The sequence below is a fragment of the Cinclus cinclus genome, chromosome 2 (genome assembly GCF_963662255.1).
Source record: "Cinclus cinclus chromosome 2, bCinCin1.1, whole genome shotgun sequence".
NCBI lineage: Eukaryota > Metazoa > Chordata > Aves > Passeriformes > Cinclidae > Cinclus > Cinclus cinclus.
This window is the reverse complement of record NC_085047.1, coordinates 40,320,398-40,345,993: the sequence shown is the minus strand read 5'-3', so window position 1 is coordinate 40,345,993 and position 25,596 is coordinate 40,320,398. Positions and strand designations below refer to the sequence as shown.

General features: G+C 42.1%; 1 protein-coding gene across 3 annotated transcripts; it reads right to left on the bottom strand.

The window, feature by feature from the left end:
* Window positions 1-2,769: 2,769 nt before the first annotated feature.
* CEP57 (centrosomal protein 57) lies at window positions 2,770-25,501 on the bottom strand. Of its 3 annotated transcripts, none has more exons than XM_062487565.1 (11): window positions 25,384-25,501; window positions 20,218-20,374; window positions 16,991-17,170; window positions 16,552-16,673; window positions 15,531-15,647; window positions 11,009-11,086; window positions 9,771-9,875; window positions 9,528-9,608; window positions 8,938-9,182; window positions 5,341-5,485; window positions 2,770-3,980 (listed from the first exon to the last, which is right to left on the bottom strand). In XM_062487565.1, exons 1-11 carry the CDS (start codon window positions 25,429-25,431, stop codon window positions 3,744-3,746), a joined length of 1,515 nt encoding a protein of 504 aa, XP_062343549.1. In that variant the 5' UTR covers window positions 25,432-25,501; the 3' UTR covers window positions 2,770-3,743. The 3 variants fall into 3 exon arrangements, with proteins under 3 accessions (XP_062343549.1, XP_062343550.1, XP_062343551.1); XM_062487567.1 differs by having other exon boundaries at window positions 3,758-3,976; XM_062487566.1 differs by lacking the exon at window positions 11,009-11,086.
* Between the last annotated feature and the right edge of the window lie 95 nt (window positions 25,502-25,596).

The following is a 25,596-nucleotide window of genomic DNA, read 5'->3' as shown; positions in this document are numbered from 1 at the left end:
TTGCCAGCACAACTGAAAACAAGCAACAGCAGTGTCTGAAACAAGTCATTCCCTTCACCTCGACCTAGATCATAGGAAGCCATGGAAATGATGCCTTATTTAAAGAAAGGGCAGCTTCTCCCAATAAAACATGGCGGTAGAGGAGCAACACTACAGGACTTGACTGTGTAGGACAATGTTAACTTCCATCTCTGCAACTTTAGAATATCACTTACGGTTTACAGTGGGTGTGCTATACTGCAACTTAAGCACCTTTATTTCAGAGGGGGGAGCAGAGTGTGGCTCCCCTGGGCTTTCTACAGCTCCTCTGGCCTCTAGTGCCTCATAGTCATCAGGGGAAAGGGTAGTGGAATACCAAGGGGCACGTATGAACTGCTAGGATCAGCCATTACATTTTGCTTGGGTGAGCATAATCAGCAATTTTAATGCTTCTGTGCAGGGTTATAGTGGTGTACTTATGGTATTTCAGCTTTCTGCTAACTAATGGAAGCAAATGTGCATCAACCAAAGACGCCTTTCTGCCTGCATTGCAACTGCTGCTTTAGGTTTTCCTGGCAGACTGAACAGCTTAGCCATTTTCTAAACCTTACCTTCTTCCTCATAGTCTGCTTCAAGAACTGGTGTCACTCTACACTCAAGCTGAAATTTGATTTTAATACAAAACTTTACTATAGGAGATATAACACAAGCTTGGTGAAACCATGACTGCCCCCTTGCTCTTCCAAACAGGTAAGCACAGCGTTGCAGATGGGTCTTAGAGCAAAGGCAGTTAAGTATGTGAAAGGTCTTCAGTCTGCTTCTCTGCCTCTCTGTTGAGGAGAAGGGGTCCTGCTTGGTGTGGGTTCCTGTGTTACTCTTTTAGGACTGGATCCTAGACTGTGGCCACCTGTTTAATATACCTGTCAGTTGCTTCACTCAGCTGCTATTCCACTAGAGAAGGATGTTTGGAGGGAGCTTAAGAGCAGGCCCATTTCCACCTAAGAAACAGCCTTTCAAAAGCTACATTCCTTTCCAAGGTAGTTAGCAGTCATTTCCTCCAGTCTCCACTTCTGCCTGCTCTACTGCTGCAATCACCACACCGTGCTTACAGAGAAATCCACAGCCACCTTCCAGCAGGATGGGTAACAGCCTGCACAGCATCACCATGTTTGTTATTAGGGTGGCCTGACACATTATAGTTCAACAGTGCAAAGAATCCACACAAATTACTTTCTAAGGACATGGATTTGCAGGTCTGCTCTTAAACACAATCACTATATAAGATGGTTTAAAGCATTATTCTGTATTAGCAAATTGATTCTCTGTGTATATTTTGTTTCTTGATGAAGGCTGTTTGGTTTCCTAAACCTTAATAAAAATGGATAAGTGGATAAAGTTACTGTGCTCTTATTTTAAACTATGTGGTTTTCCAAAGGACTTACAGGACATGCAGACACTAAATAAATAGCACTGCAAATTCAGGGTGTGAAATCCAAATCTCTCTCATTCTTCTACAGCGGGTCTTTCAAGTTTCTAATGTTGAAACTCTTAAGTCTAGAATGACAGAAAACCAAGCTTCATCTTTGGACAAGTTTCATTTGTCCTGTACAGACCAGTATTAACACAGATACAGTGCTTAGCTGCTCAGTATGGTAGAAACAGAATCACAAAAGGGACTTTTAAAGCTCATCCAGTTCCAACCGCCCTGACTGGCAGAGGCACTTTCCACTAGACCAAGTTGTTCGAAGCCCCATCCAACCTGGCCTTGAATGCTGCCAGGGGTGGGGCATCCCAACTCCTCTGGGCAATCTGTGCCAGTGTCTCATCACCCTCACAGCAAAGAATTTCTTCCTGACACCTAATCTAAATCTGCCATCTTTCAGTTTGAAGCCATCCCCCATTGTCCTATCACTGTATGCCCTCTCCAGCTTTCTTTATAACCCCTTCAGGTGCTAAGTCTCCCCAGAGCTGCCTCCCCTCCAGGCTAAACAACCCCAACTCTCACAGAAGCTACTGTCTAATGAACTGTGCAGAATTTTCTTTTTAACTGCGAAAGTATTTCACTCAAAGTATTCTGAAATATGTTCATGACTAAAAATAATTCCACAATTTCTGCACGATACAGTGCACTGGCACAGTAACTTCGATATAGGAGGAAGACTCACATTTTTACATGTAAGTTATGCCTAAATTCACTGGGAGGATTTGTTATGAACTCTGTGGACGGTCCCTGATGCTCTCAGCCCCACTGAGCTTAATTCTGTCTTGAGCACCTCATTCACTCATTGCAGGCAGCATGGATGGAGCCTAAAATAGTCCTAAGCCCTCCACCATTAAGGACCTGCATGAGGACAGCCTGAGGTCATGCTGAAGTGAACCCATCTTCGAGCAAGCTTATCTCCACAGGTCCTTCCCAAGCTAAATGACCAAGTGTAAGTTTTGGCTACTGATTTTTCAGGACCCTGGCATGAACTGCCCCCTAAGGGTCACTCCCACTACACCTGGTTAGCACCATCTAACAGCAGCTAACACCTTATGTGCCTCCTGTGCAAGGAGACAAGCTGGGTGCATCACCTACAGGCAAACTCAACCCCCTTCTGGCTGCAGAGTTCCCTGTCTGCTCAGCTACAGGTAAGGGTGGACTACTCTGACTCTAACCTTACCTGCAGCTCTCATTCATCACCCTGACCAGGGAGAAGTCACCCTGCCATGAAAAGCCCACTGGCTGTGGCACAGTGCTGCAGCAAACAGACAACTAATATAGAGGAAGTGCAGCTTTCCCACAATTCATTCAACAGGCAAGCTGGCTTTATTATTTTTCAACTGTATATACATGTAATCTGTGTCTTCTACACAGTCCATAAACAAAAAATTATTTAAGTTATTAACATTATAAATAACATTTAATCAGCTGTGCAAGTCAGAGCACAAACTTAATTGCACTACTAACAAAGCTGATAGCTCATCGAAGCACATACTTCAAGTTAAAAGCAAGATGCCAGGACCAAATGGCACTTGCAGTTTAAAATACTTGTGGTTTCGCTCCTTTACCACCCACAGCTGTCAGCTAGAGACAGGCTATTACCCCCTACCCTACAGCTTTTTCCTAAAGCAGGATTGCTGTAGAAAAATTTCACCTGATCATTAAACAACAAAATTCCTAAGTTACTTTGCCCCTTTTCTGAGTACTCAAGCATCCACTGCCACTGATGCTGACAAATGCAACGTAGCAGAACAAGAACCAAGGACACCTTTTGAAGAGAGCCCCACAGAACACCTTTGAATGGGTTTACCTGCTCTCCCTCAGATGGAGTCATTGCAGCTGGACACAGAACAAAATTGACAAAAGCCCCCACGACCCTGGGCTGCAGCACTGTACTCACACAAGATGCATCCTGAGAGGCCTCCCAGGTCAACAGCATGAAATGGCACTGACACATCACACACACACCAATCCACGTAAATGTGCAGTGCTTGGTGTGCTGGAACAACACAGAGGGACTGCTGGAACCATAACATAGGGAACTGGGGGAGCCCTATTGTTAAGATTCACTGGCCATGTACCTTGAAAAGGGAATGTGATTTAAGCTAGACCATAATACGTACAATCAAATGCAGGAATGGAAAAACAAGAGCCTGTAAGCCTGTATTTCAAAAGTGCACTTAGCATACAGTAGTCTCTTCCACACAGCAAGAAAGGCAGCTGCTTTAGATCCAGAACTAAGTTTGGCCAGGATGGTTCAAGAACATCTCCTGCAGCAAAGTCAGTAGTCCCAGCTGATATCATCTTTCTGTAGTGAAGTCTGTATGGTCTGCATGTCTCTCAGCAACTGAAGGTTTTTCCGACTCTTCTCTCCAGGTTTCACTTTGATGGGACCTGCATTCTTTCCTCTTGTGGTTACTGTAGTGGTTACTTTAACCTCACTCACAGGGAACCTGTTGTCTTTGATTTGTTTAGCAGAAGTCTTTCTGGACTTGCATTCTCTCTTAAGTCTCTCTAGCTGAAAGAGAAGCCCAAAGAAAAACAATAAGAAATTATCTTGTTTCAGTTTTAGGTTCAGCAATTCTTCCTATCAGCTGAAATAGCCCACCACTTATCTCACCCAGGTAAGCAAATGGTTGTTTCCAAGGCACACTGAAGAATAAATACTTTATTTTCCTTGCAAACCATTTTTAGAGCTGTGTTTAGCTTACAGTGATCCTCTCTAAAACCTGAGAAGTTCATTATGGGGGAACATTGCCATCAGGAATGCAACATAAAAAGATGCAGATAAAAAAAGTTGATTTTATCACTGTTAACCAGCCAGTGATTAAAAAAACCAACAAAACAAAAGGGTTTTTAAAATACATACTAGTAAATTTAATAGCTAGTCACTGTCAGAGATGTAGCTTTGAAAGAATACCAGAGCTCTGCTGGGGTAAAAAGGTAGTATCCACACACAGCTCCGTGAAATCACAGCATGTGAGTCTCAGTACTCCCCAGCAAAGACTGAATGGGGAACTGGACAGTCTGAGGTTCAGACACATTCATATGCCCAAACCACAACATGGGTGGCTTCTGTAGCTCCTCTCTCTGCAGGTGGTGGTGCTCCTTCCTCCTAGCTGACAGCATGCAGCAATTTTCTTAAGCCCCGACTCCTAAAATTTTTGCCAACAGCAAATGCAGCATCATTACAGCTGGGAACTACAGCACATCTGCTTCTCTGCAGCAGTTCCTCTGAAGATCATATCAAAAGTGAGTGATGCTTCTAACAGCAAGCATTTGACAGGTCCATTCTGGATGTCTCAGCATGTGTTTTGTGTCTAAGTTACATCAGGTGAGGGTGAATCATGGTTTGTATGAACCGAACCAGATTAAACACATGGGGTTAAGCTCTTTGAAAGAAATTCACTAAAATTAATGAAGACAAAAGAAAACAGGAAATCAGTATGTTCTACAGCTTTGAATGAAAACGCTACACTATCCAAAACATTTCAAAAGTTATAAAATAAGCGAAACAGGTATTTTGAGTCTTAAAAACACAAATCAAAACATAAATAGGTCCTTTACTCCACGTAAAGTTCAACAATGTTCAAGGGACAAGAGAAGTGTAAATTGCAATATGTGAACAGATGTGAAAGCTCTGTCCAGGACAGGGTGAAGAGTGGGCACAAGGGTGACAGGAAGTATGTTTCTGCAAAAATACTGGGATAGATGGAGGTATGCAGACTAACTTTGGCATATCAAAGGTAAAATCAGACAACGCTACTCTAGTTATCTCTGTTTTACACATTTGCTGCTAGAATAGGATATAACATAAAAAAATCACTGCTTAAGTCAGCAACTCTAAATGAGCATGACCACAGGCAAAAGAAACTCACCTTCAAACGATGCCTCTGAACTTTGCCAATTTGGTCTGCCTTTGCTTCCATCTTTCCCACCAGTGCCTCAAGTTCTCTCTCCAGATCTTCCCTCACTGCAACAGTTGGGGCTTCCTGGATGAGCTTTGACAGCTGCTGGTGATCACTAGCACACAGTTCAGACAGAACAAGGCTTGCATCAGGCCCCATTGGCTTCTACATCTTGTACCCAGTTCAGAAACAACACTTCTAGGAAATCATAGCATCAGCAGCCAGACGTGTTAAACACACCATAACAAATCAGTAAGAACAGTATTGCTAGTTTGCAGCATTATTGCAGTAGCACATCATGGTGGCAGGCTGCTGCAACATTGAGTCTCAACAATCTAAGAAGCTTCCAACTTCAGAACACACATTCAAAATGACCAAATAACCCCCTGAGAGCTTGATCTCATCACTCATCCAGTTAATATTTTGTGTATCTGTACCTACTGCAGCTGGGCAGTACAGTAACAATTCCAGTTCTGTTAACCTGGACAAGCAAAACACCCAGAAAAGCTGTCCTTTAATGGACTATTTGTCCAGATCCTGCTTTTGGCCAGGACAGAGTTTTCATTTTTAGTAGCTGTTACACTGCTGCATTTTGGATTCAGTACAAAAATAATGTTGATAACATTGATGTTTTCATTGTTGCTCAGCAGTACTTACCCTAAGCCAAGGGCTTTTCAGGGTCTCCTGCTATGCCAGCGAGCAGGGGCACAAGAAGCTGGGACAGGGAGACATCTGGGATAGCTGATTCAAGTTGGCCAAAGGGATATTCCATACCATAGAACATCATGCCCAGTATATGAACTAGGGGGAGCTAGCCATGAGGGGACAATTGCTGCTGGGGACAGGCATCGATCAGCACATGGTCAGTAACTGTACTGTGCATCATGCTTTTTTACCTTGCATTTTATCTCTCTCCCTTTTTCAGTACTATTACCATTACATTTTACCTTATTTCAGCCCATGGGTTTTTCCTTTTCCCTGATTTCCCTCCCCATTCCACCAGAGCAGAGGAGCAGGAAAGCAGCGGTGTGGTGCTTAGCCCCCAGCTGGGGTTAAACCAAGACAGCATTTTCTGGCACCCAACGTGGGCCGTGAGGGTTTAATGACAGGCCTGAACAGAGTGTGTGAAGACCAATCTTTTCTAGGCATGGTTGTATGGGTTTAGTAGTGGCCGCTCGCAATGCCGGTTTATGGTGTCAGGGAATCCCCGACCACGAAATTCCTGGGGAGAACCGGCGTCCTCCGCGCACTGCGGGAGCCACCTACTGGGGAATCGGTGTCATTACACCTTCCTCCTTCCCCGCTCGGCCAGCCAGCCTACAGAGCACACATGGTCCCACACCTTCCCCTTCTGCTCCAGGCTAATTGCAACAGCCTTTGAGAACTCGCTGTATCCCACAGGGGTTAAAACCAGCGTGGCACCAGTGCTAGGATCCAGCACGGTGCTAAACCGGTTCAGGTCAGGGGAGGATGTGTGTCTGTGGCAGTGAGCGAGCAGCTAGCTAGCTGCGTGGGACTGAGTTGCTGGTTAAACCACAACAGAGTAAGCTACCCTCTGCACAAAAGACAGGATACAGAGGGTGCACACCACCGGGAATCCCCAGTTTCACCTGTGGGACCACAGGGAGAGCATGAAGTGGGCCCGAAAGCCTATACCTAACCCAAAAGGCGCAGGTATGTGAACTGCAGGAAAAAGGCAAGCAAAAGTAGGAATTCCTCCAGGAAAGTTGCTGCTTAAGTCTGCAGTGGGCAGTTCAGTGGGCAGAGTGGCAGGGCTGATCTTATTCCTGAACCTATGGGAAGGAATTCTAGTTGTTTTTTGTTTTTTTTTTACAGGAAATGGAGAATCTTAGGACCAGTATTAGAGGAGCCCTGTCTCCAGCCAGGTGCAGGAGAGGGACAACCAGGTTTACTGGACTGTGTGGATCAGATGGCCTGGACACATCAGCCCCACAGGAGTACAAGGCTTCAGCAGACCCTGGTGCACAGTGTACCCTAATGCCATCAAGCTGTACAGGGGCAGCACCCATTCATATTTCTGGAGTGACAAGGGCATCCCAACAGCCGATGGTCTTGGAGGCAGAAACCAACCTGACAAAATGGCTGGCAAAAGCAATCCACTGTGACTGGCCCAGAAGCTCTGTGCACCCTTGGCAGAGACTGTCTTGGGCAAGGGCGTTTTAAGGACTCAAAAGGGTGCTGGTGGACTTTCCACATAACAGCCTGAGACAAAGGAAATGGAACATCTGTCTACCCTGCCTTGTCTCTCAGAGGACCCTTCTGATGAGGGGCTGCTGGAAGGTGAAAGAACAGGAGGCGACAGAATGATTTGAGTTGGAAGGGATCTTAAAAATCAGAGTTGCAAACTCACCACTGTAGGCAGGGACACTTTCAACTAGAACAGGCTATCCAGAGTACCATCCAACCTGACCTTGAATGTTTCCAGGAATGGGCATCCACACCTTCCCTGGACAACCTGTTCCAGTGCCTCACCATCCTCACAGTAAATTTTCTTCCTAATATCTAATTTAGGTCTGCCCTCTTTCAGTTTAAAGCCATTACCCCCAAGCAAACACTAAACATTCTTGTAAGAAGTCCCTCTCCAGCTCTCTTGTAGCCTCCTTTGAGCCCTGGAAGGCCACAATGAGGTCTCCCCGTAGCCTTCTCCAGGCTGAACAACCCCAGCTCTCAACCTGTCTTCAAAGGAGAGGTGCTCCAGCCCTCTAACTGTCTTTGTTGGCCGCCTCGGGACTCAGTCAAGCAGGCTCACATCCTTCTTATGTTGGGGGTTCCAGAGCTAGACCCAGCACTGCAGGTGGGGTCTGAGCAGAGCAGAGGAGAGGGGCAGAATCCCCTCCCTGGCCCTGCTGCCCACGCTGCTCTGGATGCAGCCCAGGAAACATCTGGCTTTCTGAGCTGTGAGTGCCCATGGCTGGGTCATGTCCAGCCTCTTTCCCATCCACCAGTACCCCCAAGTCACTTCAGCCATTCAGCTATCCTACCATTTTTTCCTGCCCTGAAAGACAGTTCCAACAGCTAAGTCCAAATTCATGGACTAAATTAACTCAATGGACTAGCAGAGGGATAGTCCATAGACTACAGGAACGATATCTGCATGCATCTACATCAAAAGACTGGAAAGGTGATGGTGGTTAACTGGGACATACTGGAAAGCGTGGGGCCAGGGCAGCATGTAAATGGTACAGTCTAAGGGATGAACACGGGGGAGGGATGGGTGTGGGGTGTGTGAGCGGCACCAGTGTCCTGTGCTGGCTGGGTCCACACCTCAACAGTCCTCTGCACTGCGGCTGTGATCACACTTCTCCCTTACCTCTTCTGAAATTAATACTGCTGCACATAAGCACAGGTCTGGTGTCCAGAGCTCAGCAGAGCCTCTGACTGCAAGGACAATTAACTGCCTCTGCAGCCAGCAAGACAAAGATTACATTCTAGAGATTTCCCAAACTAAGAACTTTCTGAGGCAAAATCTTCCAAGTTCAGAGCAACAAGACAAAAATATTCAACACCTACATTCATAATCTGCAGAAGAAAATATACCACACTCACAAATTCATCTGTCCAAATTCATCTTGTAAAGTGAGCAACACTTCTGAGAGCTCTTCCTGAGACGAGGACGAGTCCATGGGCAGGGATGGCATTCTGCTTTTGCTGGCAGGATGACCAGTACTGGTGGGTTTTGCTAGTGGAGTGTCGTTTACCACGTGTCTGTTACACAAAGCTTTCGTGTGATGTTTCATCAGGTGTAGCACGTGTTGCACGTTGGCAGCGACCGAATGACTGGGACTGGTAGACTGAAAGGAGAAGAGACTTCTTTTAAATGGCATTACCAACAACTCTGTAATACTGGAGAGCATTTAAAAACAGTGCCACTTTTGTTTTGCTAACAAGAATGCAATTTTTGTTCGAATTAATATGCACTAACAAGAACATCCTGCCAAGCAGCATAGTACAGGCCCATTTTTGGAAATACCAGCTCAACTAGTTATCAATATCCAGCAAGTATGTCAAAGAATCTGTATGAAAAGTGCTGAAGAAAATTAAGTGATCTGACCGCTGGGTGTCAGGAGTGCACCAAACCAACGTCCCTTAAGGAGCTGCAGCTACTGAGCTCTAAGATCTGGAATTAATCAGCTCACCTTCCCAGCCACAAAGGGTACATCACCCAGACACAATCTGTAATGGGGCTGCACAGTGGGATGTCTTACAAGAGAGCATTTCTGGAAAGAAATAAAGAAGAGACAAGCATTTAGCAAAAATTATACTACAGCAAACCCACTTTCCCTTTACTTTGTAGTAAAAGAGGTAACCTGCTCCCTGATCACATGCACACAACCTTATTTAACTCTTCAGTAATTGCCCTTCTCTTCGCCACATCTTACCTTCGCTGGTTGCTTTGCTTTTTTCCTGGATTGTCTTGCTTTTGGAGAAAGCAGTGGTGATGCTGCTTGAATCAGTAGTCTATTGGTTTCCAGGCCTGTCTGAAGCTACAATTGAGGGAATAAGGGGAGTTACTGAAATTCTATTTATAAATAATCAGAGACAGTGCAAGCAGAGAACTGCAAGAATTGTTAAAACAAGCTCTCCAGAAGCAAGACCTGCAAATTTTTAGGATATTTTTGCAGTCTAATGTCAACTTAACATTAAATACTTCCTCTGTTAACACTACTCATCAGTAATCCTAGTAAATTAGAGAATTAGCCTTGGTCCATTAGTCCCATGGAGGCAAGTGCCAAAACATCAGCTGTGCTTTATACTTGGCAAGGTATTGGGGAGCTCAAGCCACCCAACCATGATCGACTGATCCCATGACATATAGCTACTAGGCAACTACTCCTTCTGTTCCATTATATTTGGCAGAAAAAAATCCCCTCCAAACAAACAAAAAAACTAACCACCAAACCATCTATTGAAAGAGTTGAGGTCAGAACTTCCTGTCAGCAGTGAGAATCCTAACACGCTTTGCTGTTCAAGGGGAAGATACAGCATGGCTTTAAAAATCATGTCCTGAAGAAGCATCCACAGCACAACTTTTCATTAATAATTTGAGATACCTCTTTCCCCATCACACCAAACGCATGGCAAAGGTTATGTTAGAGGCTAACACATTACTTCCATAATTCTCCAGCATACAATGAACACTTAATGAACACCATGCTTTCAGGTTGGAAGACCAGCCAGCATCTTAAGGGCTCATAATCAGGAGTATGTTTCCTCTTTCTCTGCTTCCTTCTACAATATTTTAATTACAATTATGAACAAGGGAGATCGGGAGACCATTTGTTGACTTTGATATATTGAGAGGTTCCCATGCATACTCAGTTACGGATTAGTCTGAATTTCTACTCCTCTTTCCCAACTTTTAGTAAAGAAATCAAAAGCTTCAGTGCATGTGTGGTGATAGAAGAAGGTTTCCAAAAAGCTCAGATAACTTGAGAACATTTAGTACCTCAGGCAGGAGGAAAAACAAAAAAGAAAAAAAAAAAAGACCTAAGACCAGGATTTCATTATTCTGTGAGGTATATGGGGGGCACTTTCAGTAAGCTTAGCTGAAAAGTTGAGAAAAAGGAAGAGCTAATTACAGTTCATAACAGTACAAAAGAAATTTCCTGTTGGTTACCTCGGCTGCTTTTTCCTGAACAAGCTTCCTTGCATGTTCTTCCTCATGAAGCTTTTGTTCCAGCTCTTTCATTTTTTTCTAGTCAAAGTTGAATAAAAATAATAGCGTCACTAATGAAACAAATTTTTTTTCTTCCTGAACCCTACAATACTAAAGAGCTTGCACAAAACAGAGTTCATCTTACAACTGAAGGATAAACGAAGACTTGAGCATTAGAATGATTGCTGATGCTCTGCCTGTACAGGCATAAATACAGAAGTCACAAGCTTATGCTTAACATTTAAATTGATTTTTCTATTCTCACTTTCACAATTGGTATCTGAAGTTAAGTCAGAGCCAAATACACACAGAGCAATACACAAGGCTCTTTCTCTTCAGTTGTAAAATCACTGTAGACAGTAGGCTGTTTTGTGTACATTATCCTCCAAGATTCTGTACTACAAAAGAACTAACAAAAACATGTCATTATATGGCAAGAGAAGACTTGCTTTATTTAGACCACTAATGGTATTTTTACTAAAATCTGTAACTTACACTCCTACACTCTCTTATAAGAAAAGAATTTTTGGACATCTAGCCACCTGCTTAAAAAAAGAGGGAGGAAAGGTTGTATGATACCCCTGAGATACCTTTAAATAAAGTGAAGTAATTTCATCTTTTTATCACAAAAGCATGTAAGAACTCTTTTAAAACTTTTTCAAAGGAAAATGTTAAGGGGGAAAGCACACACTTCTTTGTAAACCTCCAACAAGATGAAAACATTGTTTAAACAAGATACATTGAAATTCCCAGTGTGAAAGTTATCAAAAAACTTTCTGGCTTCATACTGCAGTGAAGAAACAATCCAGGGCTCCAGTACCCAAAACAATTTCCCTTCTCTTCCCCCAAAGACTGATCATTCACAGAGCCACTAATCAAACTTGAGGCAGAAAAGCATGCTATACAGAGTGACAGCTATATTTGTAAACTTGTTTGTTCATAAACCCACTACATTGAGGTACTAAATATTTAAGTTCTGCTTTACTTAAGCACCAAGTGCAAAAATAATGTAATGAGCTGTTACACAAAGGTGTTAAAAAGCAAAAGCCTGGACAAAAATTGAGGACAAAGGCACTCTATAAAGGAACCAACCATTTCCTTTGAATGAAAGAATAATTCTGATGATTTTTTTTAATTCAAAACAAAGGTATTCCAGGTAACTTAAAATCATCTTCTGCCCTTTTACAGTTATTGGCATAACTCTTGATATCCATTTTATTTTATGAGGTTTTATTAACCTCTTAAGTCTGATAGAATTTTTAGTATGAAAATATTGAGGAAAATATTCTGTTTATTCTGACATGAAGCTGGGCCAAGGTTTTTATTCTGAAATGAATGAGTATTCCCTCAGCTACCTGTTCAGCTGCAGCATGCAGCTCAAACTACACATCAAGAACATATCTTACTGTATCTGTGACAGAGCCAGTTAGAAATTATATACCCAACTTAGATTCCCTAAATATTTTTTTTCTTGTTTATAGATTAAGGTATTATGCAGATTACTGGATTGTCACTAAGAGAGAGGGCACAGAACCAAGCAAACAGACCCTGCCCATCATGTAAGACATCACTGCAAGCAGCAGCAAGCAGACTGCAGGTCAGCACTGGGCTGTCCAAACATCCACTCAATTACCAGGAGCCACTGCAAAAAACTTTAATGACAAAATAGAAATAAAATATTTCAGTGTCTATTTCTGACCTGTTTTATAATGGAAAATTAATTTCATGCAACCACCTACTCAAAGAATGCCAGAATCATAGGATGGTTTAGGTTGAAAGGGACCTTTAAAGGTCACCTAAGTCCAAGGGAAACTTTCCACTAAACCAGGTGGTTGCCTAGAGCCTTGTCCAAACTCATCTTGAATGTTTCCAGGGATAGGGCAGATTGTCAGTGGACAATCTGTTCCAGTATTTTGCCCACCCCACAGAATTAGGGGAGGTGGAGGTGTAGTTATAAATCTCATTGTTAGCATTAAGATCAATTACTATGAACTACAGCTGTTGAAAACATCGTCCACACACACATTTGAATTCTGGCCATCTGGCTACACACAAGAGCACAGCCCAAGCTGCACTGTTAGGGAACAGCCACATTTCTTTACTCCATCTTCAGACACAGACATGTTCAGATCTTCCCAGTCAACTGTCCAGATAGCACACTGCAGGACTACAGTTGAAATAAAGATGCCTCAAAAGCACTTCCAAGGTAAGTACTCCACATAAATAGGAATTTCAGCACTCCTTTTCACAACCACTACTGACATGAGTGAATTACTTGAAGACAATACTTACAGGGCCAGGTAGTGGCTCTGGGGAGATTAAATGCTCTCAGTAAGACCCCCATACAATTTGTGCTCTGGCAGTATCTGAACTCAGGGGCAGATACATCACTGCTCACTCATGAGCCACACCTCACCATTTTCCATCCATTTCAGCACATCATGTGCCAAGCAGTCTGTTATTTCCCACTTCAAATTCAACTTGAAAATATTCCTACAATCTTGCCACAAGTACAGCAGAGATCAAAGAGAGAACAGATGTAATGCTTCTGTGTAGAGAGTGCAGTGACTCTTTGAAGATATTCAGGTAATACCTATCACATAGATGCTCACATACAAACATAGCCTATAACCACAGAGGCAGGCAGACCTGTCAACCAGAAAATGTCTCATGACTTCAAAACGATCACAAGAAAAACAACTTTTCATTACAGCTAAATACAGATTTATTTCAGGTCCTAGAATTGCTTCAAAATGGTGTGAATTTAACAACCAATTCCTCTAAAGCATATTTAACTGTGACAGCTACTGATTCCTAAAGATAAACAAAGACCTCTGGTTTGATCTAGAAAAGAACACTAAAAGAACCACAAAAAGGCAAACAACCCAGTCTCACCAAACTTCAGCTACTACCAGTCAAAATCTTGGTAAAAACCTTCCAGAGGGAATGCCAGTTGCTGAACAGGTTATTTCAACTCTAACCCTGGAGGAAACTACTGCTACTTTCAGAATACAAGACCCAGGAGACTCCTATTTTCCTTTGAAAGTGTTTGGACTAAGTAAACAATGCAACCACTTGTACTCTACAACTGCAGCTCACCATAACAGGGTGTGAAGATCTTAAAAAGCTTGTTGCAGGTGCTTTGGCTCAGGGACTTACAAGAATAGTTGTAACATTTAAGTGTCCTGTAGCAAGCCAGGCAGCTGAAGATTTACTACCAAACATCTCCTTATGTACTTTTGGAGAAACAGTCATCTACTTTGCCACCTGAGGTAAGGGCTGGCGCGCAGGGCGGCAAGCCTATGATTTTGATAGAATCCAGAGCTGCTATCCACAATACCACAATCTAATAATGTACTATCTGGTCCTTCTGGGGGAACAGGGAAAAAAATTGCAGAAGGAAGCCTCTCCCTGGTTAAGCTCTCTGCAGTTTCCAGGCTTGGGAGACTTGTGGTCTCTCTCACTGCAGCAGAGAGAAGTATGTGGCTGGGACATCAAAGGCCAACACCACAAAGGGCACACAGAGATGTATGGGGTTTGTGTGGTAAGGCGTTGGTAAGCCATGGGGCTTCCTTCTCTGAGGAGCTGCCAGAAACTTCCCCATGTCAACAGAACCAATGCCAACAGAACCAATGCCAGCTGGCTCAAAGACAGACCCACTACCGGCCAAGGCTGAGCCCAACAGCACTGGTGGTAGCACCTCTGGGATTAAAGAAGAAAGAAACCTGCTGGGGAATGGCATCCAGAAGCAAGGAGTGAGAACATTTGAAAGCAGAAGCCTTGCAGACCCTAAGGTCAACAAGGGAGGGGGAGAAGGTACTCCAGGTACCAGAGCAGAGATTCCCCTGCAGCCCATGGTGAGACTGAGTTTTATTTCTCACCACAAAAGAATATGACCAAACACAGTCATGTTGAGTTTGTAGAAGCTACTGATTCAAATAGAGTCCTGAAAAGGCAGACTGACTCAAACCCACAGGGAGTCACCTAGTGCTAAAGGCCTTGCAACACAAGGCCATAGAATTCTGCACACAAAATAACTAGCAATAACTGTGTTTCTTAATAAGGAGGGCTAAAAGAAAAAAAATACATAAAATTCATACAAGTCAGGGTGAATCTAGGTAATGACAGAAAACAGCTGCTAGCATTCAGTAACAGGGAAAGCCAGTCAAGATCTTAGGAATGGATGCAATCTTACAATGCCTAGGCATCAACTCAGCACAAAACAGGAACATCAACAGACTGTTAAGGCATAATAAATCTCCGACTCTTGCAGTGTACAGTGACCCAAAGCTTACCTGGACATGCAGACTTTCAGCAATAACTCCAAGTTTTCATAACATGTCAGTTTAAAATGAAGTTTAGCTGCTGTCTTACGCTAAAGCACAAAGTTTTGCTCAGCTCTGCTATACTGCCATATAGCTATGTAGTACAGATTATAATAAAAAACACAAATCTGATACAGTATTCAAGACAAATGACAGACCTCTGCTATGGACTGCATTGTAGTAAGTCTGCTATACTCCTTTTCCAGTATATCCAGCTTTTCCAATTTAGATTGAACGTGTGATTGGTCAAGAAGCCGATCTCTCTCCAAGGAGCCCTTGAAGGGAAAAGTGAAAAGGAAAACAATTATAAGCACAAGAAAACAAGACCATCTATAGTAAGCCTTGTGTCTGGAGCACAAAGGAGGTCCATAAACAGTCCAAAGGAACTTCAACTTCTTCTGTGCAATTTTAGATGGTGCCACAATCAGTGAACAATCTGAACCACTGGTCCACCACTGCTGGGAAACCAGACATTTAACCACATCTGAGAGAGGATTCTGCACTCTCTCCTTCCTTGCAACCCAAAACACACAAAAAAAAAAAATTCGCAGAAATTAGAAATAGCTTTCTAGTTTTGGTTTGTTGTTTTTTTTCCCCCCCTTCAATAAATATTTAACAGATTGAAATAGAATAGCCACAGAGACCAAACAGCCCTAGGTGTCCCATATGCCTATAAAGTGGAATTCAAGTTCATTTTAGATACAGGCCAAATCCCAAACACTGATGATGGGAAATCGTAATTTTACTGCTATTTCTACAGAATCAGTATTTCAGCCCAAATTTAGCAAGAGCAGTGCTAGTAAAAAAATCCCCAAAGGCCTGAAGACTGTAAACACAAAAGGGAGGTTTTTTTCCCAGTGGCACACAGGTGTAACACTGGAGGATAAGGATGAGCTACTGCACTAAACCAATCATGCAGAAGCAAGCAATTCACATTAATACCAGAGAGCTTGCTATTGCCTTAGAAACAGGTTCACAAAGAAAATACCAGAGTCATGAGAAGACTGGGAAATTTAAGTAGGGAAGCTATCCATACCTGAGTATGTGAAGGCCAGCTGAAGTAGACATCCATATTTAAAGGTATGGATTGTAATTAATTAAAATTACAGTAACTATGAAAAATCATTACATAATTAATGACTTCTATGATTTAACCCTGAGATAGTTTTGGGAACTGACCTGTTTCTCCAAGAGATGTGACTTCTCACTTTCTGCATGCTGGATCATTTTTTTCATGTAGCCCAGCTGTTTTTCTAGAAGAGTGCATCGAGATTCAGCAGCTGCCAGCTGAGAAGACAGTTCTAAAGATCACAGAAGGAAGAAAGTAGAAATCACGCATTGCTTGTTCCTGGGATTTTTTTGTTTGTTTGTTTTCAGGACAATTTCAAAACAAACAAGAAACACACCTATGTAAGAAACTTACATATTATGCCTAATGAACTTTAATATGCATAAAAAGCCCTAAAAGGAAGAATATCTTAAAATTATTTCTTTGTAACGCCCCATGTCATTGCAAATTAAAAGATGCTGAACAAAGTAAATTGGTTTGTGCATTGACAGGAATCAAGTTTCATCCACATCAATGATCTATAGTATCTATATATGGTTTGCAAACAACCTTGATTTTTCTTTGACACTTCAGTCTTGTCATGTTCTTTGTGTTGCATTTGTTCACTCAGTACTTTTTTATAGTCTGCTGTTTCCCTGCTGAGGTGTTTTACATTCTCCTCTGCCTGAAACCGTTCCAACTCCAATCGATGAATTTTTTCCTGGAGGTTCTTCAGAGCAGAAAATATTGCTGCAATTGAACAAGTATCTTTTGTTAGACTCCATTAAATCAGCATTTCAAGACAACACTGAACCTGAAAAGTTCCGGTTATTTAAGAAGGTCAGAGCATGTTCCTTACCAGCATTCAAGAGTCCTTCCAGGAATTAAGTCCTGTTTCCCTTTAAGCCATAACTGATTCTAAAACGGGTCTTAAACAAATAGATGCCTCCAGGGCACACCCTTCACCTGACACATTTGGGAAAGATACAACTATTTCCCACAACAAGGCATATAAATGTTGTGTAATTAAGAACAAACAGTGCCTCCTCTGACCCTTTATCAAAAGGAAATGAAAAGTCACAACTAGATAGTTAAACAGTGGCAATTCTCCATATTAATATTATTCCTACCACAACAAATACACAAACACAGTGTTCCCATGAACTGCCACACAGCACAGTAAAGGTTAACTGTGATAAGGTCTATAAAAGTGCTTATAAGTAAGTGGACTTCTCTTTTAATTCTTCTGGATTTGCATTTGTGTTCCCCTCCTCCACCTAAAAACATACATCTCCTTTGTGCTGAACCATTTGCTCTTTCTGCTGCATTCCCAGCTTTAGCAGTTACTAAACAAAGCCTTTCTATATTCTTCACCACAAAAAGAAAAGCAGTTGCAATAGAACTCACATCACCTTGCAATTAAACCATCTGCTGGTAATCTGATGTATTACGTCTCTTAGCTGTGCTGTTTAAGTCTGTAAAAGGAACCATAACCATAAGCCCTTTCCCCTATACAGTGCTGCTGAGGTTAAACATAAGAATATCTGTACACAGCTCATATAGCAGACTAATCTGCAAGGTCACATTAGCCCACTCCTTTATGCTTAAATCCACTCCAGAGAAAGAACGTACCTGTAATAAAGCATGCTTGAGCACTAGGAGAGTTGAGACTGCATATTGGTTTGTGCATCAGATAACCACAGGAAAAAAAAACCAACAAAAAACACAACAACAACAAAAACCCCTAAAAAATATCAAATCTTGAAATAAGGGCACATGACAGTATCACATCAATGCAAACCTGTTAATTACATAAGAAGTAGAAACAGCAGTCACATTTAAGAGGAAGTTATTGATAATTTGGCCCTATTTGCAATATCAGAATCACCAATTGCACCCTCTTCTCTATTTACATGAGTGTTCCTAGGATTCAGTTGAAATGGGCATAGCTGAAACAATAAACAATTTGTTACTACTATCGTTAAAACCTACATTGACATCTCTGTATATGCACAATAATGACTAACAAAATACAGCAATGAAGCAACTCAAGCAGTGAACAGATACAGGTGAAACTAAACAGGCCAAATGTCATTCAGTCTTTCTTGTTAGAATATTAAAGCCAACTGTGCATGCTGACACACATATACAACACAAAGATGTTAAACCCACAATAAAGAGAATTTATTACACTCAATTTCAGGACTTTTCAAAAATATTTATTTAATATGGGGAAAGGGAAGAGCAATAAGGACCCTCAAGAACAATCAAATCAATTTTGCCATTCGAAATTAATTCCCATATCCTTAAATTTACTAATACACACACTCCAGAATATTTCTGCATTTTTAAAAGCTATGCAACAAGACAAACAAACTGGATCATCCATGTGTTTGACTTAATTTTTAGTACATGTTCACATTCACTTGCACTTCATTTAAACGTTTTTTTGAAAATAAAAATATTTGCTAGTTTTTAAAAAGGGATATAATTTATCCAATTGTCTTCCACCACCTACCCTTATTTCAGAGTTGGCAGAGTCACCAAAAGAAAAAAAATTCCCTTGAAGTCAAAACACTATTGCTAATGGAACATGCAGCACACTCTACAAAAATACAACTGCATCAGTAATTCATAAGGAAGCTCCTTCCTGCACATCAAATTTTTCATCTGCAGAGATTGTTTTAGTTTTGTGTCAACAGCACTCTCAAAATTGATGGCCTTGAGAGTATATATGGCATTTTAAATACCACTGCAAGAACTGAGATTTCATCTTCTAGGTCATTAACACACAAGTCCCTAGTAATTCAGACATGGATTGTGTTATTGGAATAGGGACTTGAAGCTATCATCCTCATTTTTTATTTAGTTTGGGTTATATTAGGATTAATCCTAAACATTTCTCGCTTTTCTCCACATAAGGAAAAAAAATATCAAGTAGTTCATACCTTTAGACCTCCATGCCACTCCAGTCTTAAAGGGAACATTTCTGCAAAGACCCTGAGCCCAAAGAGCTCCTCAGAGGATCACTCCTGCTCTGGTCTCCCAACTCCTAATGATGCACCCTGTATGTACCCCACGACAGCTCTGGAGTAAGTCTCACTACATGACAAGTTAGTTCACAAACAACAGAAAAACCAACCAAGAATAGGTTTTTTTGTTCATGTCCAGTCATGCAAGACAAATCTGTTTATACGGAGAGGAACATCAGGACCAGAGCGGGAAAGGAGGGACAAGGAACAGCCTAGAAACAAGAATAATAAATGGGGAGTAAAACTGCCTCCCTTTCTAGTGTTGTGAGAGCTCAGTTCAGCAAAGTGCTGAAATCTTCTCTGTATCCTTTAAGTCTTCACTGATATGATAAATACTCACAACACAACCTTCAATCATAACAAACTTTCCAATTTTAACAGGACTAAACTTCTTCCTTTGCTTCAAACCATTCTGGGGACTAAAGTCTCCTCATTTCTAACTCAGCTATCAACTACGGAGAGGAAAGGTTGAAGGAGAGGAAGACTGAAAAAGGCACAAAGAAAACATATCAATACAATTTCACAAAATACTCCAAGAATTTTACAATTCTGTATTACTGAAGAGGACCATCTTTCTCCATCTGTAAGATGACTTTTATCATCAGGTGTCCTTTGGAAAGAGAAGTGCCAAGGACCTACAAAACAGGTGACCTGGACATCACTGGGAATTGATAAAAGGATAAAAAGATTGCAACATTCATAGATGTGGAACTATTTTATCACAATTTGGAGACATGTAAGAAAACAACTTTGCTGAACTATTACCTCTGCTGTTGCTTTCAGGATATGGAATAACTGGTTTCCATGGGGAACGCTGCAAATCTGAATTAATAAATGGCCTGTGCCTTGGATATTCTATAAATGACGCTGAAGAGAGTCCATCTGTGGCTGATGCGGAATTTTGAGTTTTGTGCAGGTCATCCTGAAAACAAAATAAAGCTGTTATTCAGCACACTTGTTTCTCTGTCACAACAACAAAAATAAGGCAAGATTCTACCAGATTACGTGCAGAAGTACTGCTACGGGAGACTTGTATCCCAAAAGATGTACTTCCTTCTTTACAGATGTGTCATTTTTACATCCAACTCCCCATCCATTAAAAACAGCAAACAGAAGAACGTGTTTCCCATGCTAGTTTCTGATTTACACTTTCGTTTTCCATTTACTTGTTCTGGCTACTTCTTATTGGTAGAAGGCAACCCGCAATCAGTTGGAAAACACACCCACCTTAATTACTGGTTACATTTACTGCACATGAGATACTGCATTAAGGTGGCCAAACCTGATAAGGTACACCCAGGACCAAGAGTTTTACACTCCCTAATCCAACACAAGAGCTCACTGACTGCACAAAGGGCACAGGACACACTGCAGCTGGCAAGGGGAGGTGAGAGTCCCAAACCCTCCAACTCCACTCACTCCAATTCATCCTCCTTATCTTTCCATTAGTAGATGGAACTTCACAAGACGCATCCAGATGACTTTACACTACACCTGATTGGGGGTATCAGCACAGGAAAACCAGCAGAACACATCCAGGAAAGTACTTGTGCCTCTAAGCAGTAATGTACTCTTAAATCACCTTCAGACACTTCTGGAAAATGTGGCAATAGAGATCATGCATGTCCTAGCAGTTTGCTGGGAATTTCGCAAGCCAATTTTGCAAACACCTGCTGTGCTTTGGATGTTGCAATGACCTGAAAGGTCACTGACCTAGCTGAGAAGATGCTCTTCTAAATAGAGGAGACAGGGCAGAATAGTGTGTTTATGGTTTCAACTCAAAAACCATCTACCTGGCCTAAGCTTTACAATCTGTATATACAAATTATATTAAATGCTTATTTTTAACTTCTCTCAACTGCACCCATCACTACACATTTCAGTGACAGAATCTGAAGGCAACTTAAAAGGGGGCGGGGGCTGCAGGCAGATGCAAAGCTCTTACAGCTTCCCCCTTCATCAGTAAGCAAAATGAGAAATTGCTGATTTTGGCAGGGTGTTTTTATACTTCTGTAGACCAGTCATTGGGAGCATACCATGACCAAAATTAAAATACAGAAAGTATTAAGTATCTCACAGCAAATTACACAACTGTCCAAAATACAGTACGAGGAACCAAATACGGGGAAAAAATTTAAGAAAATTTTAAAGTTATTTAAAGCCCATACACACTGATTTCCTCTAATAATCACTCTTCCTACAGTGCTTCACTGTGGGCAAGAAAATTAGGACCCTAACTACTCTGAGTGTATCAGCTGATGTTCTAAGCACAGTTTTATGACTGCTTTGCAGTTTGCGTTTCAAACATTTTCCTACACAACGATTTTTTCTCAAAATAACTGCATTGGCACACACATTTGCTACTACAGAAAGTGAATTAAAACACTAATCCCTAATTAAGAACATTTTAATAAAACTATTTTGAACAGGTGTTTTATGCATAAACACACTGTTTTACACTCAGCAGCCACCCATATCTAACCAGAACATGTCACTCCATCTGATCGAAAGCCTGTCAGATGCTAACATCAAAAATGCCATTACAGGATATGGCATCGATGAGCACAGAATACTAAGACCAAATGATGGAACAATAATGAACCAAGCAAAACACAGTACTTCTGCAGCAGCAGTACAGGAACAGCAACATAAGCCTCAGTAGCCCAAACAGTAACTATTAATTCAAATATCAATATCCTGTCTGCTATTGATTCAAACTAAAGGTACCCCATGAAACTGTCAAAAGAAAAAGGGAATCAGGCTGAAGCCAAAGTAGGGCTGACAGCACCACAATCCTTCTAGATGTCACTATTGTCTTATGTCTTTACAGGTGAAGTCTTGTCTGAGAACTAAAAGTAACTACATAAAAGCACCAAAGCAAAGGAATTGTTCTGTTCGTTTTTAATGACATTAGTAACAGTTTTCTAGCCAACAGCAGACTAACTGAAAGAAAAAGCTGGTGTACTCAAAACCCTGGAGCACTAAAGTCACATAAAGCAAAGCAAATTGAGGCTTTTGACTAGTTACAGGCCTTCTAAACTCCACCTGGAAGCAGGGAATAGGCAGTAATTTAAATAGTCAGTAATAGTAACTTGCAACAGTAATAGTAATTTGAATAGTGTAATAGTGAGTACAGATATCTGCTTCAAATAGCTACTGAAAAAATTTGGGTTACCATCTATTACATAGGCAACTGGGGTTTTTTCAGTCTAAATAATAATTTGCTACCACGTATATTTTTCTTACCTATTTTTAAGCAAAAGAGTGGCTTATATTCAGTTTCATAAATAATATTTTGCTTAAATACTTCACATTATTTAAATTACTTTAAATAATTTGACTGAATACTTTGAGAAAGTTTATGAAACAGCATGAAAGAATTTCCCATCACAAAGCTCAAACATCACAGCAATTCTCTGCTGTTCTCCCTTATCTCCAAAGTACTTAAAAACCATTTATATTTGTTCCAGCTCTTTGACAGCCTCACAGGGAGTATCATGCTCTGATGCTTAGGAAAACTGTGAAAAACAAAAAACCCAACAAGCAGGGAACTCCACCTAATTTGTTCTGAATCTCAGCTACCTCATGTTTGCTAACCACATCTCCCTTTCAAGGTACTCCTCAGTCTTTCCTTCCTTAAGTCAAACTAAAGCCTCAAAGTAGTAAATGAAGAAGCTTAAGTGGAGCCAAGGAGACAAGTGCACCCTATTACTTAACAGTGAGCTGAGCACATTTTATCCCAACAGGTCTGAGAACACTGCCTTCCAAAATTCATGGCTTTCACCACTGCACATCAGCTGCCTACTCAAGCAGAAAGAAGGGAATATTAAAAATACGAGATAACACATCACCAGCACACAGGCACCTCCCAAAGCTCTCAAAGCTTGAACACAGCAGAGAAAAAAAAAAAGACACAAACTCATACAAGAGTTTATTTAAAAGGGATTAAATTAGAATGGGTGCTATTGCAAGCTCTCATCTGGGTGCTCACAACCAAAAAAGAAACAGAAAAAAAAAACTGATACCTGGCATTGCTTTAAGTGGTCTTGGCACTTGGTTTAAAAACAAACAAACAAACAAAAAAAAAAAAACAAGCAAGCAAACACAGGGAAATTACATAGGCAATGAGAAAAAAGAAACCCAAAATAATGAGATAATGAATGTAGTGATTATAAAACATCCAAGTACCCAGTTATTCAAACTTTCATAGTAATGTTGGAGGGACAACCTCAATTAGAACCTTACCCTGCCTCATTAGGAAAATGGGGAAGAAAGGACAGCCCCTATCACCCACAGGCCAAGTTAAGTGCTGGCTGTGCCTCCCTGATAAAGACAGTGTCAGGAGCACTCTACATTTCAGCGACATCTCTAATTAAAAGCAGACATAAAAAAAAGTTAACTTCAGCAATTACATCAAATCGGGAGGCAACAATGTCGGCACAATACAGTAATTTTTTTCAACTATTTCCTGTAGAGTGCCAGATGTATTAAAAACAACTACTTTCAAAGTTTAGAAAAACCAAGTTAGGGTTTATTTCTTTTTTGAACACGTACAGAAAGTCTACAGTGGGCAAAATTTTTCACCAAAAGTTCTGTCTGGCTAACTAAGCAACCTACATTTACCTACTGATGACTGAAATGAGTATTCTGACATCCTACTCCAGGCATGCTAGAAACAGTCAGGAAAGAGATAGGAGTCCTCAAATTCCTCTTTCTGGCCCAAGTGTAAGTCTGGGAGCACACTGCAGGGCAGGAGACACAAGAGAGCACTACGGTGGGTGCTCACCACCCAGCCAGCAAGACTCCAAACCATGAATCCCCGCAGGAGTGACTTCACACTTCCTGCAGACCAGGGCACTGCAGCCTTTTCACCACCTCTGCTCCTCCAAAGCACAAGGAAGATGGTTTATCACAGGAAAAAAAACAACCCCCCCCAAAAAAACCCAAAACAAACAAACAAACAAACAAAACAAAAAAACCCAAAACAAACAAAAAACCACCAAACAAGGAAAAGCAACTAAAAACACAGCTAATTCCACAAAGCGACAGACATCACGCCAAAACTTCCAACAAGAACCCCAGCTGGGAATCTGGGAATCTCTTTTAGGTGTCAGCCTGGTGGAGGCAGAGCTCAGCACAGGCTCCTTCCTCGTGTCACCTGTCACCAGGTGAGCCACGTGTCCCGCGGCTCCTCCACACCCAGCGCCCGGGGAGCAATGCGGACACGGGAATTCTGGTCCCCAGCGTGTAGGTGGATACCTGTCCCAATCCGCTAGGTGCTCCACACACGCCTAAGGGCACGGCTATCTACTAAAGCTAAACCCCAGCTGAAGGCAGCTGACAAAGAGAAACACCCAGCCGTGCAATCCAGCTCCGCACTGGGAACTCCGCACAGGCAGCGCGCAGGGAGCGCCGCCGGCCCGCGGAGCAGGAGCGGGAGCCTCCAGAGGCACCGCCCCGGGCCATTTCGGAGAACAAACCAAACATCTTATTCCCGTTCGCTTACAAACAGCACCTCCCGACGCCGCTACGGGCACCGCAAGAAGGCTGGTATCTTCCATAGAAGAGTATCTTTTTTCCCCCGTCGCTTTAGAAAACACGTTTGCATGCATCCCGGGTTTGCACGTACATGTATATGTAGATATCTGCACACGTATACACACACACACACATAAACACATACATATATACACACAAACACGTATAGACATGTGCAGATATGCACAGACACGCGCATACAAACATACATATGCATAATATATACAGCCATATATAACAGATATACACATACACGCATCATTTAACAGACAAGCCAGCTTCCACAGCCCGCACGGCTCCCGGCACACTGGGGGCCAGCAAGCCGCCGGCCTCACAGTTGCCCGGCCGCCACCCCTCAGATTTCACAAGCCTCCTGCCCGTCCTGCCCCTCACCGTGTGCTGATGGCCGCGCTCAGCCGCTGCCATCGCTATGTCGGCCATAAGAGAGCCCGCGCCAGCCCATGTCACTTTAAGGCACGGCACCCGCGCGGCAGCTCGCCTGACTGCCAAACCAGCCTGCCAATGAGAAGGGAGGATCGGGCGTAAGTCCCGCCCCTTGTTCCTCTCAGAATTAAGTGACACGGTTGGTATCCAATAAACGAAGAG